The following is a 14025-nucleotide window of genomic DNA, read 5'->3' on the forward strand; positions in this document are numbered from 1 at the left end:
TTCGTGAGATCGCGATGAACTGAGATGAGTGACATCTTTTTAGTGATTTTAAATGGAACATTCTTTGTGTACGTTTATGCCAATTAACATCCTTTTAGTACAGATTACAATATGTTAACTATAACAAAGTTGACATCAACAAAAAAGAAAGACAGTAATAGAAATGTAAAAACGTAAAAATGAACGAAATCACAAGTTAACAACTCTTCATGGCACACATTGATGTTTGTGTCTGTGGTAAAAGGGGGAGGGCGAGAGCTGTGAGAGAACGGCGCGAGGCCGGTGGCGATTGATAATGAGCGTCCAACCTCGTATCTCACGGATGAGCAACGGAAGCATAAAAGGATGAGTGACGACAGTGAAGGACGAGAGAGGACCAGGCCTGGACATTATGTTATGTTTTGTTTATGTGTGTGCGGCATTTGTCCGTGAAGGACAAATGTTTATCTTATAATTAAAATGTTTGAATGTTCGCCGGTTCCCGCCTCATTCTTAGAATTAAGAATACTTAGATTACAGTCTACAAGTCATACATTATACGTGCTTTCTTCATTTTAAAACTTGAAAGCCAAAGTACCATTGTAATTGCAAAAAAAAAGAGAGCAAACAGAGAAACCAGTACAATTCATTAAAATGTTTACCATTGTGTTCCATGACATGGATATATTAATTTTCCATTGATATATAAATGTGGTGTTTACATGTTTTTGTGTTCAGCTTACCCTGAGCAGTGTAGACCAGCTCACTGTACACTACAGCTGGGATGAGTGGGCAGGGCAATTCCTGAATGTAACCCCTAAGAGTATCAGCCAACATGGACAGTTCATATTGCTCAAAGTCCACCCCTGCTGGGTCTGAGAAAGAGAGAGAAAGAGAGAATAGTTAATTATAGGCTCCCAGGGTGCTTTTTCCATTATTTACCCTTCCAAACCATGTGCCCTTGGCAAAACCCTATAACGATTCACTTACAGTGGTGGTCAGATCCCCTGACCATTCCTGCCCCCTCTGGGGACAACGACCCAGTCACAAGCTTAACAAAGAGAGTACATTTGAGTGGAAGTCTCCCGGTCAATAACTCAAAACCTAGGATAATGGCAGCTTGAAAGACTGCAATTATACAGTAGTAATTTTAAAGGTCCCTTCATTGTGCTGAAATTATAATGGCATATTGATGTATTGGAAAGGTGTAAAAGGCACTGACAGAACTCTCACATATTTTAGATCAGAGCTTTTTCATTTATAGTTTGGGAATAACTGCAGATTCATAAATAATTTCCTACTGTACAATCCACAATGCCTGCATAATGTTGGGCACTGAACATTCTGCTCCCCACCATCCCATGCCATTTTAATACAAGAAAAGTGTCTGACCCCTACGGACAAATTGTAACTGCATTGATCGTCCCTCTGACTAATTGTAAAATAAAGTTTCTCTGCGATCAGGTTTCAGTGAAATCAAAAACCCATTAAGCTTTGCTGATGACCTTTTCTCTCTTAATGTGATTAGTTTGTTGACTTGCCATTATGCCTGCTTCCAATGCAAAGCTTAGTATTCCAGATGAACCAGGTAAGTAATACAAACTGCTTGGGACGGACCTACAATGGCAGATGAAACCATAAAAAGACCTTAAAAAACCTAAAGAGCCCACATCACAGTAACAGAAAAAAAACAAAAAACAAAAAAACATTTGAACATTAAAACAAATAAACAGAACACTATGTGTTGAGTCTTTTTTATTGAATGCAATTTAGTGTAGTATACAATGAGTAGTATACAAATTAGTAGTAGTATACAAAAAAAATCTAAATATTTTATATATCTAAATATTAACTAAAAATGAGAACATAAAAAATAATAATAATTATTTAAGAATGTGCACTATTTATAGGTCACTAATAAAATGCAGTGAAATGGGGGAAATACAACACAATATCTTGAAGCTTTTTCTAAAAGTTGAACTTTTAACTTAACAACTTTGTAACTCATAAAAGTAGGCAAAACCTTAGTCTTACTTCCTTCAGATTTTCCAAAAGGTCGCTTAAAGGACGGCTGAACAACTTCTCTCGCCATCATGTTGATTGCACTTATAAAAATATGCAATTTATCTAGCCACTAAAGAAAAAAAGTGTTATTTTACATTAAACTGACATGGCTAACAAACTGTGCTGGGCTAATATCAGGCAAGATTAGTGCAGAGATATTCCATACCCCAAGTCCCCCTCTATCACAGAGGAACAGTCATGCGAGAAACTACCACCTATTGATTACAGTTTCTCAATGAATCCCATTTACTGGTCGCGATGTCCATTCTGAGCTTCCACATGTATATTACTTATTTTTCTAATCACCCTGACAGTGGATGCCCATCTGTTGATCTTTAATTTCTTGCCTGCCAGTGGCCCAAATTGATTGTTTCCCCCTGCTTGGGTTGATCCATATATTGTTGAAGTGTGCTTTTAAATGCCCAGCTTGTAAAGTGTCTAATCCACTATAAACAGATTTGTCTAAGTCATCAAGAAGCTTTTGCCCCATCTCCCCATTCATTAATTTACATGCCTATCAATTAAACTCATTGTCAAATTCAGTTCTAGAAGCTGTCTAGCCTAAAAACATTGATCTGCCAGGCCTTTGTTTATTGTGCCTAGCACCATATGTTGGTCACCGGGACACATAATCATTTATGATCATTTTGGCTTTACCCCACTCTCCACATTGACCCTATAGTACCTGATTAAAACGTGTGAAGAGATGTCACATGGTGCAGGACCAAAAGGTTGTGATAATAACCTGAAAACCTTCAGACTGGTTTTAGAGGTTAGTGCTGTAAGTTAAAAGCCTTGAAACGAGTCATCAACATGATCCTTTGGGTAAAGGTCACCACTGGCTCTGGATAAAGCTGCCTCAGCTGGTCATTATCTGCTGTTAAAATTTTACAGATGGCTTAGTCCCTGTGGAATCGCTGACCTACAAATCTCGCATGAGCTATGGAGGAATATAAAGGTGTAAATGATACTGGTCCAAAAAGTAGGAATATATATACACACACACACACACACACATATATCTATATATATATATATATATATGGTTTTACGTATCAGGACATAATAAAAAATTCAATAGCTAAATGCAACCTCAGATGAACATCATCACGACATATTACTACACCTGTCATTATTTCTTTAACAAAAATAAAGCCAAAATGGAAAAGCCATGTGTGACAAACTAATATTATTCAGCTGTATGTAGAGACACTTTTAGCAGCAATAACTTGAAGTAATTGTTTTCTATATGACTTTATCAATCTCTCACATCGTTGTGGAGGAATTTTGGCCCGCTCTTCTGTACAAAGTCGAATTTAATCAGTTCAATGAGGTTTGCGGGCATTTGTTTATGCACAGCTCTCTTAAGGTCCCGCCACAGCATTTCAATCAAGTTGAGGTTTGGACTCTGACTGGGTCAATGCAACACCTTGATTATTTTCTTTTTCAGCCATTCTGTTGTAGATTTGCTGCTGTTCTTGGGATCATTGTCCTGCTGCATGACCCAGTTTTCGGGCAAGCTTTAGCTGTCTGACAGATGGCCTCTCATTTGACTCCAGAAAACTTTTGTATACAGAGGAGTTTATGGTCGACTCAATGACTGCAAGATGCCCAGGTCCTGTGGCTGCAAAACAAGCCCAAATCATCACCCCTCTAACAACGAGTTCGACAGATGGTATGATTGTGCTGATATGCTGTGTTTGGTTTTCACCAAACGTGGTGCTGTGAATTATGGCCAAAGATCTCCATTTTGGTTTCATCTGTCCAAAGGACATTGATGCACAGATGCAACTTTGCAAACCAAAAGAGTGCTGCCATGTTCTTTTTAGAGAGAACAGGCTTTCTCCTAGCAACCCTTCCAAACAAGGCATACTTGTCCAGTCGTTTTCTAATTGTACTGTCATACACTTTAACATTTAACATGCTAACTGAGGCCTGTAGAGTCTGAGATGATTGGCAACTGTCCTGAATGTTTTCCACTTGTGAATAATCTTCCTCACTGTAGAATAATAGAGCAACAATTGCTTCTCTAAGATCATTGCTGATGTCTTTCCTCCTTGGCATTGTGTTAACACACACCTGAATGCTCCAGACCAGCAAACTGACACAACTTCTGTTTTTATAGAGGTTGTCATGTTTGCTTGTTATCAACTAATCAAAGGAATTTGATTAGCAGTGCCTGACTGCTGCTTTCCCTCTTAGTTCCTACTGAAGCAGTAAGGGTGAACTTACTTTGTCACTGATGGCTTCTCCATTTTGTCTTTATTTTTGTTAAATAAACAATGACACTGTGTAATATGGCATGTGTTGTTATTCAGCTGAGGTTGTATTTACCCAATTTTAAGACCTGCCAAGGACCAGATTATTTATTTTGTCCAGATATGTTACACCATAAAAATAAAAAGGGCCCATATACGTGTGTGTGTATTTATATGTATGTATATATATGTATATGTATATATATATATATATATATATATATATATATATATATATATATATATATATATATATTTGTGGTCTGGATCAGCACGCATTGTTCAACTGATAGAGTTAACAGTGCCATGGGAGGATGCGGTAGATGAGGCATATGAGAGGAAGAAACTGCGGTATGCTCATCTGGCCACTGAAGCAGAACAGCGAGGATGGAGAGTCCAGGTTTATCCAGTGGACGTGGGTTGTCGAGGTTTTGTGGCACACTCTACAACCCGGTTCCTCAGAGACATCAGATTCAGTGGCCAAGAGTTGTGTCGCACAGTAAAGAACTTATCTGAAGCAGCAGAAAGGAGCAGCTACTGGCTGTGGTTGAGACGGAAAGATTCTAGCTGGCTGTGCACAGGCCGCCATGCTACGGTTTCGTAGAATTCTTGAAAACTTGAAGAGTCTGTTGGTTTATTTGTATAGGTTGTATAGTATTTACAGTCATTACGTTCCTGTGTGTATTGCGTGAATGACGGGCGGTTGGGCAGATATTGTGTTTTGCGGTAGGTGGTATGCCATACGGAACTGCATATTAACACACCAGTGGGGCTCGACAGCCTTAGTCAAACGGGTTGGCGCGTATGGTTGGGTTGCGGAGAGATTGTGAGATTGTGGTTAGGTCTCAGCAGCAGTAGGGATGTAGAGGTCAGTAAGCTGGGCTGAGTTGAGTGGGGGTGGGACGCCAGAGTCACTGTCGAGCCCTCTTGAGGTGTCGTGGGCTAGTCGACGAAACACTGAGGACGGAAGGTGCCCACTTGAAGACCCTAGAGATGTCCCCTACTCAGCTCAAACCAGACGGTTGTAATGGGGAGACCGCACTGTGGTTGCAGCCGTTGTGTGTGCTGACGCGTGTTAACACTAGACAGAAGGAGATTTACATCACCATATGGAAAGAAGCGTAAATGGATGGAGAAGCATAGGTTACTGTAAAGCTATGTCTTAGTTGGTGCTTATCTTGGCGAAAGCCGAGTACAAATCAGCATGAAGTTTTTTAACATCTACTCTCGTGTAATGGAAATCATTATATTAATATATATATATATATATAAGTATAATTACATCACATGTAACTCCTCTCAAACAGTAAACAATTATTGTATTCAGCAACCAGAAACTGCCCCTTGCTTCATTTGTGGTCCATTCAAGCTGGTTTATTGAAGGAGAAAATGTCAAATGATCAAATTATTTTCAGTGAAGTTTTCACATCAAATCTAATAATGAAGATTAAAGCTAATGGAATGGTCCTGATAAAATGCCCAGAAAATGTGGATAGGTGAAACAGTGGTGCTTTTTCTGCCTAAGGGAATTAGATTCACATTATCTCATTTTTCACTCAGCAGTGCCATGCCAGCAACCCAACTCACAATGGTAAAAGCTGTGACTGTGTTGCATAAAAAAGAACAGTTGTCAAAAAACCATTGGCCTATAAATCAAAAAGCACCATGGAGAATAGTGATGGAATTAGTATGTGTTTGCTCTGTGGTTCTTTACAATTCCTTCTTGTCAGGCGAAAGAAAGTTTTGTTTGCCTCATTTTAGCCTGTTGTTTAGCCTGTTGTAAATAACACCAAGATGTCTGCTGACATTCATTTGAGAGAGTCATACAGAACTGCGAGATGGATTGCATTTTACAAATCTGACTGATAGTTTTGCAAGGACACATAACTAATTCAAGTTTCTGAAACTATTTACAATATCATATTTTAAAGAGATAGCCCATGTCTCTAAATATACCCAAGGCAATTTCAGCTTTATTTCAGAGCACTATTAGATAATTAACACAAAGCTCAAGTAAGTTATATGTTAATTTGCTAATATTTGCTTGGGTTTGGAAAGGAGAAACAATCATCCAACAGTTTTAAAATAATGAAAAATGGATCATTACAGGTATTTGCATTGGCACACAAAATAAAATAAAAAAGGAAAAAGAAAATATCATTTTAATAACATCGAATGAGTGGCTTCACTGGCTTACAACTAAGGTTTTCAGAGAAAGTAATCAGATTTCTCACAGTGGGAATCACGGTCGGTGAGTGTATGCATACAGAATGTTTGACTCAGTGCCACATTGTGATTTTATGTTTGAAGCTCCCACACCGTGACAGAAATGGATCTGGATTTTTCCATTTTTCCTTTTCTCTCCACTTGACTCACTTGCATTTTCACCCACACATCAAAGCATTTCCTGCATGGCTTTGACGCCATACTGTGATCTCCTCATATGAACCAACATTTTTAAAACTGCGATCATGAATGCCAAAAAGGCAGTTCAATCTGCTCTACTATCCATGTCCATTTTAGTGATTCGGATATTATCTAGTTAAAAAAACAAACAAAAAATTACTCTCACATGGAATCGGCATACACAAGAAACTACTACCAATGAGATTGTAGTACTCCATTTAAAGGGATAGTTCACCCAAAAATGAACATTTTATGATCAATTACTCACCATCATGTCTTTACAAACCTGGATGCATCTGTTTCTTCTGTAGAACACAATAGAAGATATTTTAAAATATCTATTTATTGTCTATACATTGAAACGTTGAAAGTCAATAGGGTCCATATTGTTTGAACCTCAACATTCCTCAAAATATCTGTTCAACAGAAGATAGATTTTTATGTGAACTGTCCCTTTAACACTTTTTATCACATTTAAATCATATTCCACAAATTTCAAAATAAGTGCACAAAATGCAAAAATAGTCCACAGATTTCGCCTGAGTCTACTAATAATAGACTCCCAGAAGTGGTAACTCCCATTATCCTTTGATATTCATATCACTTTACCAGAATTACACACGCTTGGTGCCAGTCTAGACTGGAACAGTATAATGGAACAGAATACCTGACCCTGTCCAGGACACTTTCTGCCTTCGCATGTGCACATAAAGCCACACAAATACACTCACACCATGTCAAAGCATTCTGTGGGTCAATCTACAAATTCTTGCTCTACTAAGCCTACTTTAACCCTTAGTGTTGCTATCTGGTCCATGATCTGTGTTCACCCGGCACTACCCTTGATCCCCCACTTCAATTTCTCTGTCGCCTCCTCTATCTTCCTGTCACCAGCCACTCTCTGAGCAACACAAGAGTCCCAGAGGCTTTTGTATTTACGGGTTCAAACAGAGAAAGGCATTTAGACACAAGGCTCGCAGAGGACATGCATTGGGGCATTTAAGGCCTTTGTGCATGGAGAATAACCAAACCCCAAATGGTCAGTTACTCTCACAGTTTATTTCAGGCGATGGATCAATTTTATATATAGGCAGAGGCAATTTATATAGAGATATAACACTTCCTCAATACAACTATATAGGGAAAACCCGTAACGCCAAAGATGGCGGTTGTATGCACATGTTCTTCCCCTCCCGCTGCAAAGACAATCGTCTGCTTTTAACAGTCAAGCCGGGAAACATTTAAGCCTATCGTCTGGTTCCACTGACGCATGCGCACTGTCGAGGTTTGCGACAGCGAAGACGATAAACGGCGTAAAAGGCGCATTTGACTTTATTCTTTTAAACCAAAAATTCAGCTCAGCACTTTTCTTCACATCTGCTTTTGATGATGCATGTAAAAATTGGACTGATCCTTGACATGATCGCGGAAAGCAACACAATGTTTTGTTGGGGCTAAAGGCACAATAATTAACTGATAATAAACAGCTGGCTGACTTTTCCATTTGATGACATGACATGACATGACATGGTTAGATTCAGATGGTTCCATTTTCATGTTCCAATAGGAAACTCATATTTACAATAGTTCCAACAGGCAGCAAGGCAGCATAAATAGACCAAACGATGGAGCTAAACAAGACACAGGTAAACACAATGGGTTGTTATGGAAACAAATGACTACACACAAGGGCAACCAAGGCACACAGGGGAAAACTAGTAACAGAAAACACAGATGACACCTGATGGCTATACACCACTAGAACAAATGCCTGCTCAGGTGATCTCTTTTGACAAAGCTAGCCCTATGGCTCAGCAATTCAGTGTTTTGTGAACGGCTGTATACTGTATGTTTTTGTGTGCTGGCTGTTTTTAGCTATTACTATAGCGTGCTATGTTATCGTTAGCTTTGATGCTGTGTGTGTTTGTTGATATGTTGGGGTGATAAAGAGAGCTGTTCCAGTAAGGTGCAACCTTTAGTTAGCCTTTAGTTAAAATAGCTTCAGAGATGACAGTCCTCATTCCTGTGTGACTACAAGACCCACTGTGGACCCGGCCATGTTCCTCGTTCACCTCCTTCATTGTTCTGTGATCTGACTCACAGACACCAAAACATCTTGCTGTCGTGGGTGTAAAACTGCTGACATAACAAAGACCTAGGAATTTACATTTCTTCCGCAGAACACAAAAGGAGATCTTTAGCAGAATGTTTGAGCTGCAATATAATGAAAATGGATGGTGACCATTTCTCTCGGGGGGTAAAAAAAACAACAACAACTAAAAATATTAAAATGTGGTCATTTTCCATTATATTTTTAAGCCATGCAATAGTTTTCTGTGAAGAACAGTGAAATTTAAAGGGATATCATATCATTACGCCTGCTGCACTCATGGTACGGCAGTAAAGTTCATTGATATTATGCAGGAATGAGAGTATAGTTCCCCTCCATATCAGCCTAGAAAATCGCAACTTTACATTTTCCGTCGGTCTTAGTGCACGATGTAACTACAGAAGAGTCAAGTTTTAAATAGGAAAAATATCGAAACTCTTTAGTCATTTTTTGTGACCAAAGAGTTTGGTCATTTCTTTTGGTCATTTTTTTTCAACTTCAATGATGTATGCTAAGCTATGCTAAAAGTGGTACCGCCAGAACCGGAGATTGGCTGAATGGATTCGAAAATGGTAAAACTCAACAGTTTAACTCTGGGGGAGTTGTAAAATGAGCCTATTTCCAAAAAAAGTGGAGTATCCCTTTAAAGGTGCATTGTGTAATATTTAGGAGGATCTGTTGACAAAAGTGCAATATCATATACATGGGCCATTCTACAGAATTGGTGCAAACTGCTGCCCACGAACAAAAAACACATTTAAAAAGAATTTAAGTATTCAAATATTAGATGTTTACAAAGATCCTTCTATTATATATTGAATCCCACAATATTATTTAAAATATCAGTAAGCTTAATATATATAAATCATAATTTATTTGGTACTTTCAAATGGGAGGGGGCTGTCCCAAACCCTAACCCCTAAATTTCAACTTGTGAAAATGATATTGAAATGTTTTTTTTTCCATTGTTGTTTTTAAATATACCTTTTTGATTTCTTTTAAAAAGTGAAGTAAAAAAAACACACACATATAAATTTTATATTTTATTTTTAAATCAAATAAATTAAAAAAAAAGGTGTCCCGCATTTTCATGTCACTAGTCCATTGACTTTTAACCATACGGATTTTAACCATACCCTTACATTTATTTATGGGGAAATATTCCAGTGTCCCTCTCTCTCATAGCCTCTCTTTCATTGTAGATAGGTACCATCATTTAGAGGGAAATGTGTTCAAAAGTTTAGACATTTAGTCTTGCTCATTTTGTCAATATATCGGCCATTTTCCTTGTGTATACACTCACAAACACAAATACCAGCAATGTGCAACAGTACAGTTCATGGCGCTGTGAAGCACCACTGTTTACCCTCTGGGTTGGGACAGGAGTGCGGTGAGCGTGCATTTGTGTATGTGCGAGCATGCATGTGCAAGAGTAAAGAGAAGGTGATGAGTGTAAAAAATGAAGGGGAGATTTTCACGTAAACATCTCAGGCGATGAAAAGGACAAGAAAAGCCAGTGCACAGAAAAGAGGGACACCCACAGACTCAAAGCAATGAACAGAAAATTAACTACAGAATACTGCACCAAATACAGTAGGCCACATTATAAACCCAACAGACTAAACCTCCCACTGATTAAAGCTGCAAGTCATTAAACAACTCTAATCTAATAAAGTGAAAAGATGGCAACTTTGCAAAAAACTTTGAGCACAGATAATAGATGACATAAGTCTAAAATGATTAAAATTACCCAAATAAAGAGAGACAAATAAGTAAACAGAGGAAAAAGAAAGCAAACAGGAGCAATAAAAATAAATAAAACAAGAAAGAAAAACAAGGAATGTGCATAAGAGACGGAGAAACTGATAGGTTGTTATTCAGTTTAAGCTGCTGTAAACTCAAAATTTTGTTTGCTGTGGTTTGGCACTGTGCATTATGTGTCCCCATCCAATCAAGTCTTTGAGGAGGACATGAAAAGGGAGCGGAAATCAGTGAATGAAAAGGAGTTGTTCAGAAGAGGGGAGAAATGAGAGAGAGTGGAAAAATAGAGATGATACAATTGTGGCATTACACTGCAGAAGAAATCTTTGCCAGTTATATAACATGCTTGTCAGTGAGGACATTTGGCTTTAAAAAGGTCATATCATTGATCATTTCCTTGATTTTTTTTAAATACATCCATCAATCTATTCTTCCATCCATATATCTATCCAACCATCTATCCATCCTTTCATTCATTCATTTATCCATCCAACTATCTATTCATCTATCCAACCATTTATCCATCTATCCATCCAACTATCTATCCACCTATCCAACCATCTATTCATCTATCCATCTATCCAGCCAACTATCCATCCATCTATCTACAGTATGCACACAGGATGAGATCAAGCTTTTAAAAACAGACTGAAACAGAATGCAGGTGTCCCGATGTACTATTTAAAATGTTAACCTCTGTTAACTTGACATGGCATCTTAGAAGTCCAGCACTCATGTGAGGAGACGAAAAAATAAATAAAAAAAGATGCATCACACAACGTTCAGTTAATCTCTTTTAACTTGACGTGGCATCTTAAAAGTCAAGCACTCATGGGAGGAGACACACACACAAAAATGATGCATCACAACGTTCAAAAGCACTCACCTAGGGCATGTACAGTATAAAAACTATTTACGAACCATGCAGATTGATGCAAGCATACATCTTTTCTGAACGGGCCCTAACTCAGCGATTTGATCGATCAGAACATCTCTGTCAGGAAAGTTTAAGAGCCAAAAAGGCGGAACAAGGGAGGAGTCTGGCCACAAGTATGTGTGTGTGTGTGTGTTTGTGAGAGAGAGAGAGAGAGAGAGAGAGAGAGAGAGAGAGAGAGAGAGAGAGAGAGAGAGAGAGAGAGAGAGAGAGAGAGAGAGAAGGGAAAAAATAGCAATTAAGGGATGACATCATTGTTAGTGATCACTTCCAAGGCTGTATCTGCAGAAAAGAGGAGAAAGAGCTGGACAGAACAAATGACATGGATGGATTATGCAGGTAGAGTGAGCGTAAACAAAACTAGAGAGGCAATCTTGCAGAAAGGTGGGGAAATTTCCAATAAGACTGCTGAGATGTCACATCTTAAGTCTTCAATAGTGAATGATAATGGTTTTGTGAATGGTTAATTAGTTTAAGGTGAATGTGCATGCGATGCATTATACATGCCAAACATACCATATAAAATGAATATACACAAATGATTACATATCTGTGGTCTTTAAACGGCCTGAATTTACAAACACAGAAAAAAAACAACATGATGAAAAACTATTATAACACCACCCGCAGTACAAAGTGTTCCCTGGGGGCACTGAACCGTCTCCCCTCAGAAATCTTTACAACTTTAGGACGTATTAATCAGGACAATCGCTAAAAGACTCCAATAAAACAAAGGGTGTGGAAGAGCTCAAGCGGCAGAAGCCCCTTCTGCACAAGCTGACTATAAAACGCTGGACTCTAATAGGTTATTGACTATTGCATATGAGACAGGATGACATCACTGGCAGCCAATGGGAAAGCTGGAAGTGCGGAAGATGAGAGCAGTGTTTTTAATTTGTGCTTTGCTGAGCTCAGCTTCTCTCGCGCAAGAAAAAGACAAGAAATGCGACCATGATGAATGTCGAAATTAATAAATGGAAGGGAATATAGGCTTTTGGCATGTTGTCGAGTGGGCACGGGTCAGCCGAGCTCTCCGTGTGCCTGTCACTGTATCCAGGGAGACAGGAGCTGGAACCAGTTTTCTTTTCCTGTCGACTGTGTGTGTTTGTGTGTGCTTTTGCTGTACACCAAATGCATATTCACGCACACATGCAAACGTTCGTCAATCCTCCTTGACCATTAGTCTGAATTTACTGCATATGCACTTGTCGATCTTCGATGCACCTGAATCATGAGTCATTCCTCTCTGCTCCTCTCCACCTCCTACATGAAACCTTTACTCTCTCGTTCTTTCTCGTTTCTCTAAAATATGTATCCTCGTGGCTAAAACGGCTTGCCATCTCCATGACAACACACTGTTGATCCACAAATCACAGGATGGTTAGCACAAGCTCTAGCTGGGTGACGTAATGTTGTCTCTGGTCTTCTGTGGCCACTGGACTTCACCACTTCTTGGCTGGGCTTTCAAATGGCAACCATGGTGCGTATCTGCCAAAACACTTATGAGAGTGTATGCAATGGGGTGAGTATTTCCACACTGAGTAACTAACCCGTTATATAATGACAGGAAATGGGTGATGGATGCATTTTGTGACGTTTCACGTTTGGCTTAATGGTGTTCATTCCAGTGAAAGGTTAAACTTATGGTTAGATGTGAATGGAAATATTTACAAAACAAAGGTTAGGTAAAAAAAGTGCATATAATAAACATATCCCATGCACCTCAATCAAATACATGAAACATACAGTAGGCTATACTGTTGGTTCCAAAAGTCTGATATATATATACAGTGATGTGAATAAGTTAGGACACCCATGCTAAAGTTGATTAAAAAATAGGAATAAAAAATCATCTTTTGGAAATTGATCTTAATGCCTTAATTAGAAAAATCCAACCTTTAAGGACACCAATTTTCTTTGTGTCTGAAAAATGTATCATACATAAATAAATGTTCTTCCTTAAAATACAGGGTGCATAAGTCAGGACACCCCTATGTTAAATTCCCATTGAGTCAGGCAGATTTCAATTTTTAAAGGCCAGTTATTTCATGGATCCAGGATAATATGCATCCGATAAAGTTCCCTTGGCCTTTGGAATTAAAATAGACCCACATCATCACACACCCTTCACCATATCTAGAGATTGGTATGGGGTACTTTCCATAAGATCATCTTTCAATGCAAATCAAACCAGCTATTAGGCTAACTGAAATAACACCATGCCAATCTCTAGGTATGCTGAAGGGAATGTGATGATGTGGGTCTATTTTAATTCCAAAGGCCAAGGGAACTTTATCAGGATGCATTGTATCCTGGATCCATGAAATAACTGGCCTTTAAAAATAAAAATTTGCCTGACTCTATGGGAATTTAACATAGGAGTGTCCTGACTTATGCACCCTGTATTTTAAGGAAGAACATTTATTTATTTATGATACATTATTCATACACAAAAAAATTGGTGTCCTTAAAGGTTGGATTTTTCCTCATTTTTCTAATTAAGGCATCAATTT

The 14025-nt window shown here is 38.5% G+C and overlaps 1 protein-coding gene across 2 annotated transcripts in view; it reads right to left on the reverse strand.

Annotated features, from left to right (window-relative positions):
* pik3r3b (phosphoinositide-3-kinase, regulatory subunit 3b (gamma)) overlaps window positions 1–14025 on the reverse strand; it is a 198230-nt gene that overhangs the window by 97070 nt on the left and 87135 nt on the right. For both annotated transcript variants that reach the window (XM_077198624.1, XM_077198623.1), the window contains one exon: window positions 723–854. In XM_077198624.1, coding sequence (XP_077054739.1) covers window positions 723–854 — 132 coding nt within the window. The remainder of the gene's footprint in view (window positions 1–722; window positions 855–14025) is intronic.

The sequence above is a fragment of the Siphateles boraxobius genome, unplaced genomic scaffold, assembly GCF_051911475.1.
Source record: "Siphateles boraxobius isolate OS27281-9 unplaced genomic scaffold, OSU_SipBor_1 41, whole genome shotgun sequence".
NCBI lineage: Eukaryota > Metazoa > Chordata > Actinopteri > Cypriniformes > Leuciscidae > Siphateles > Siphateles boraxobius.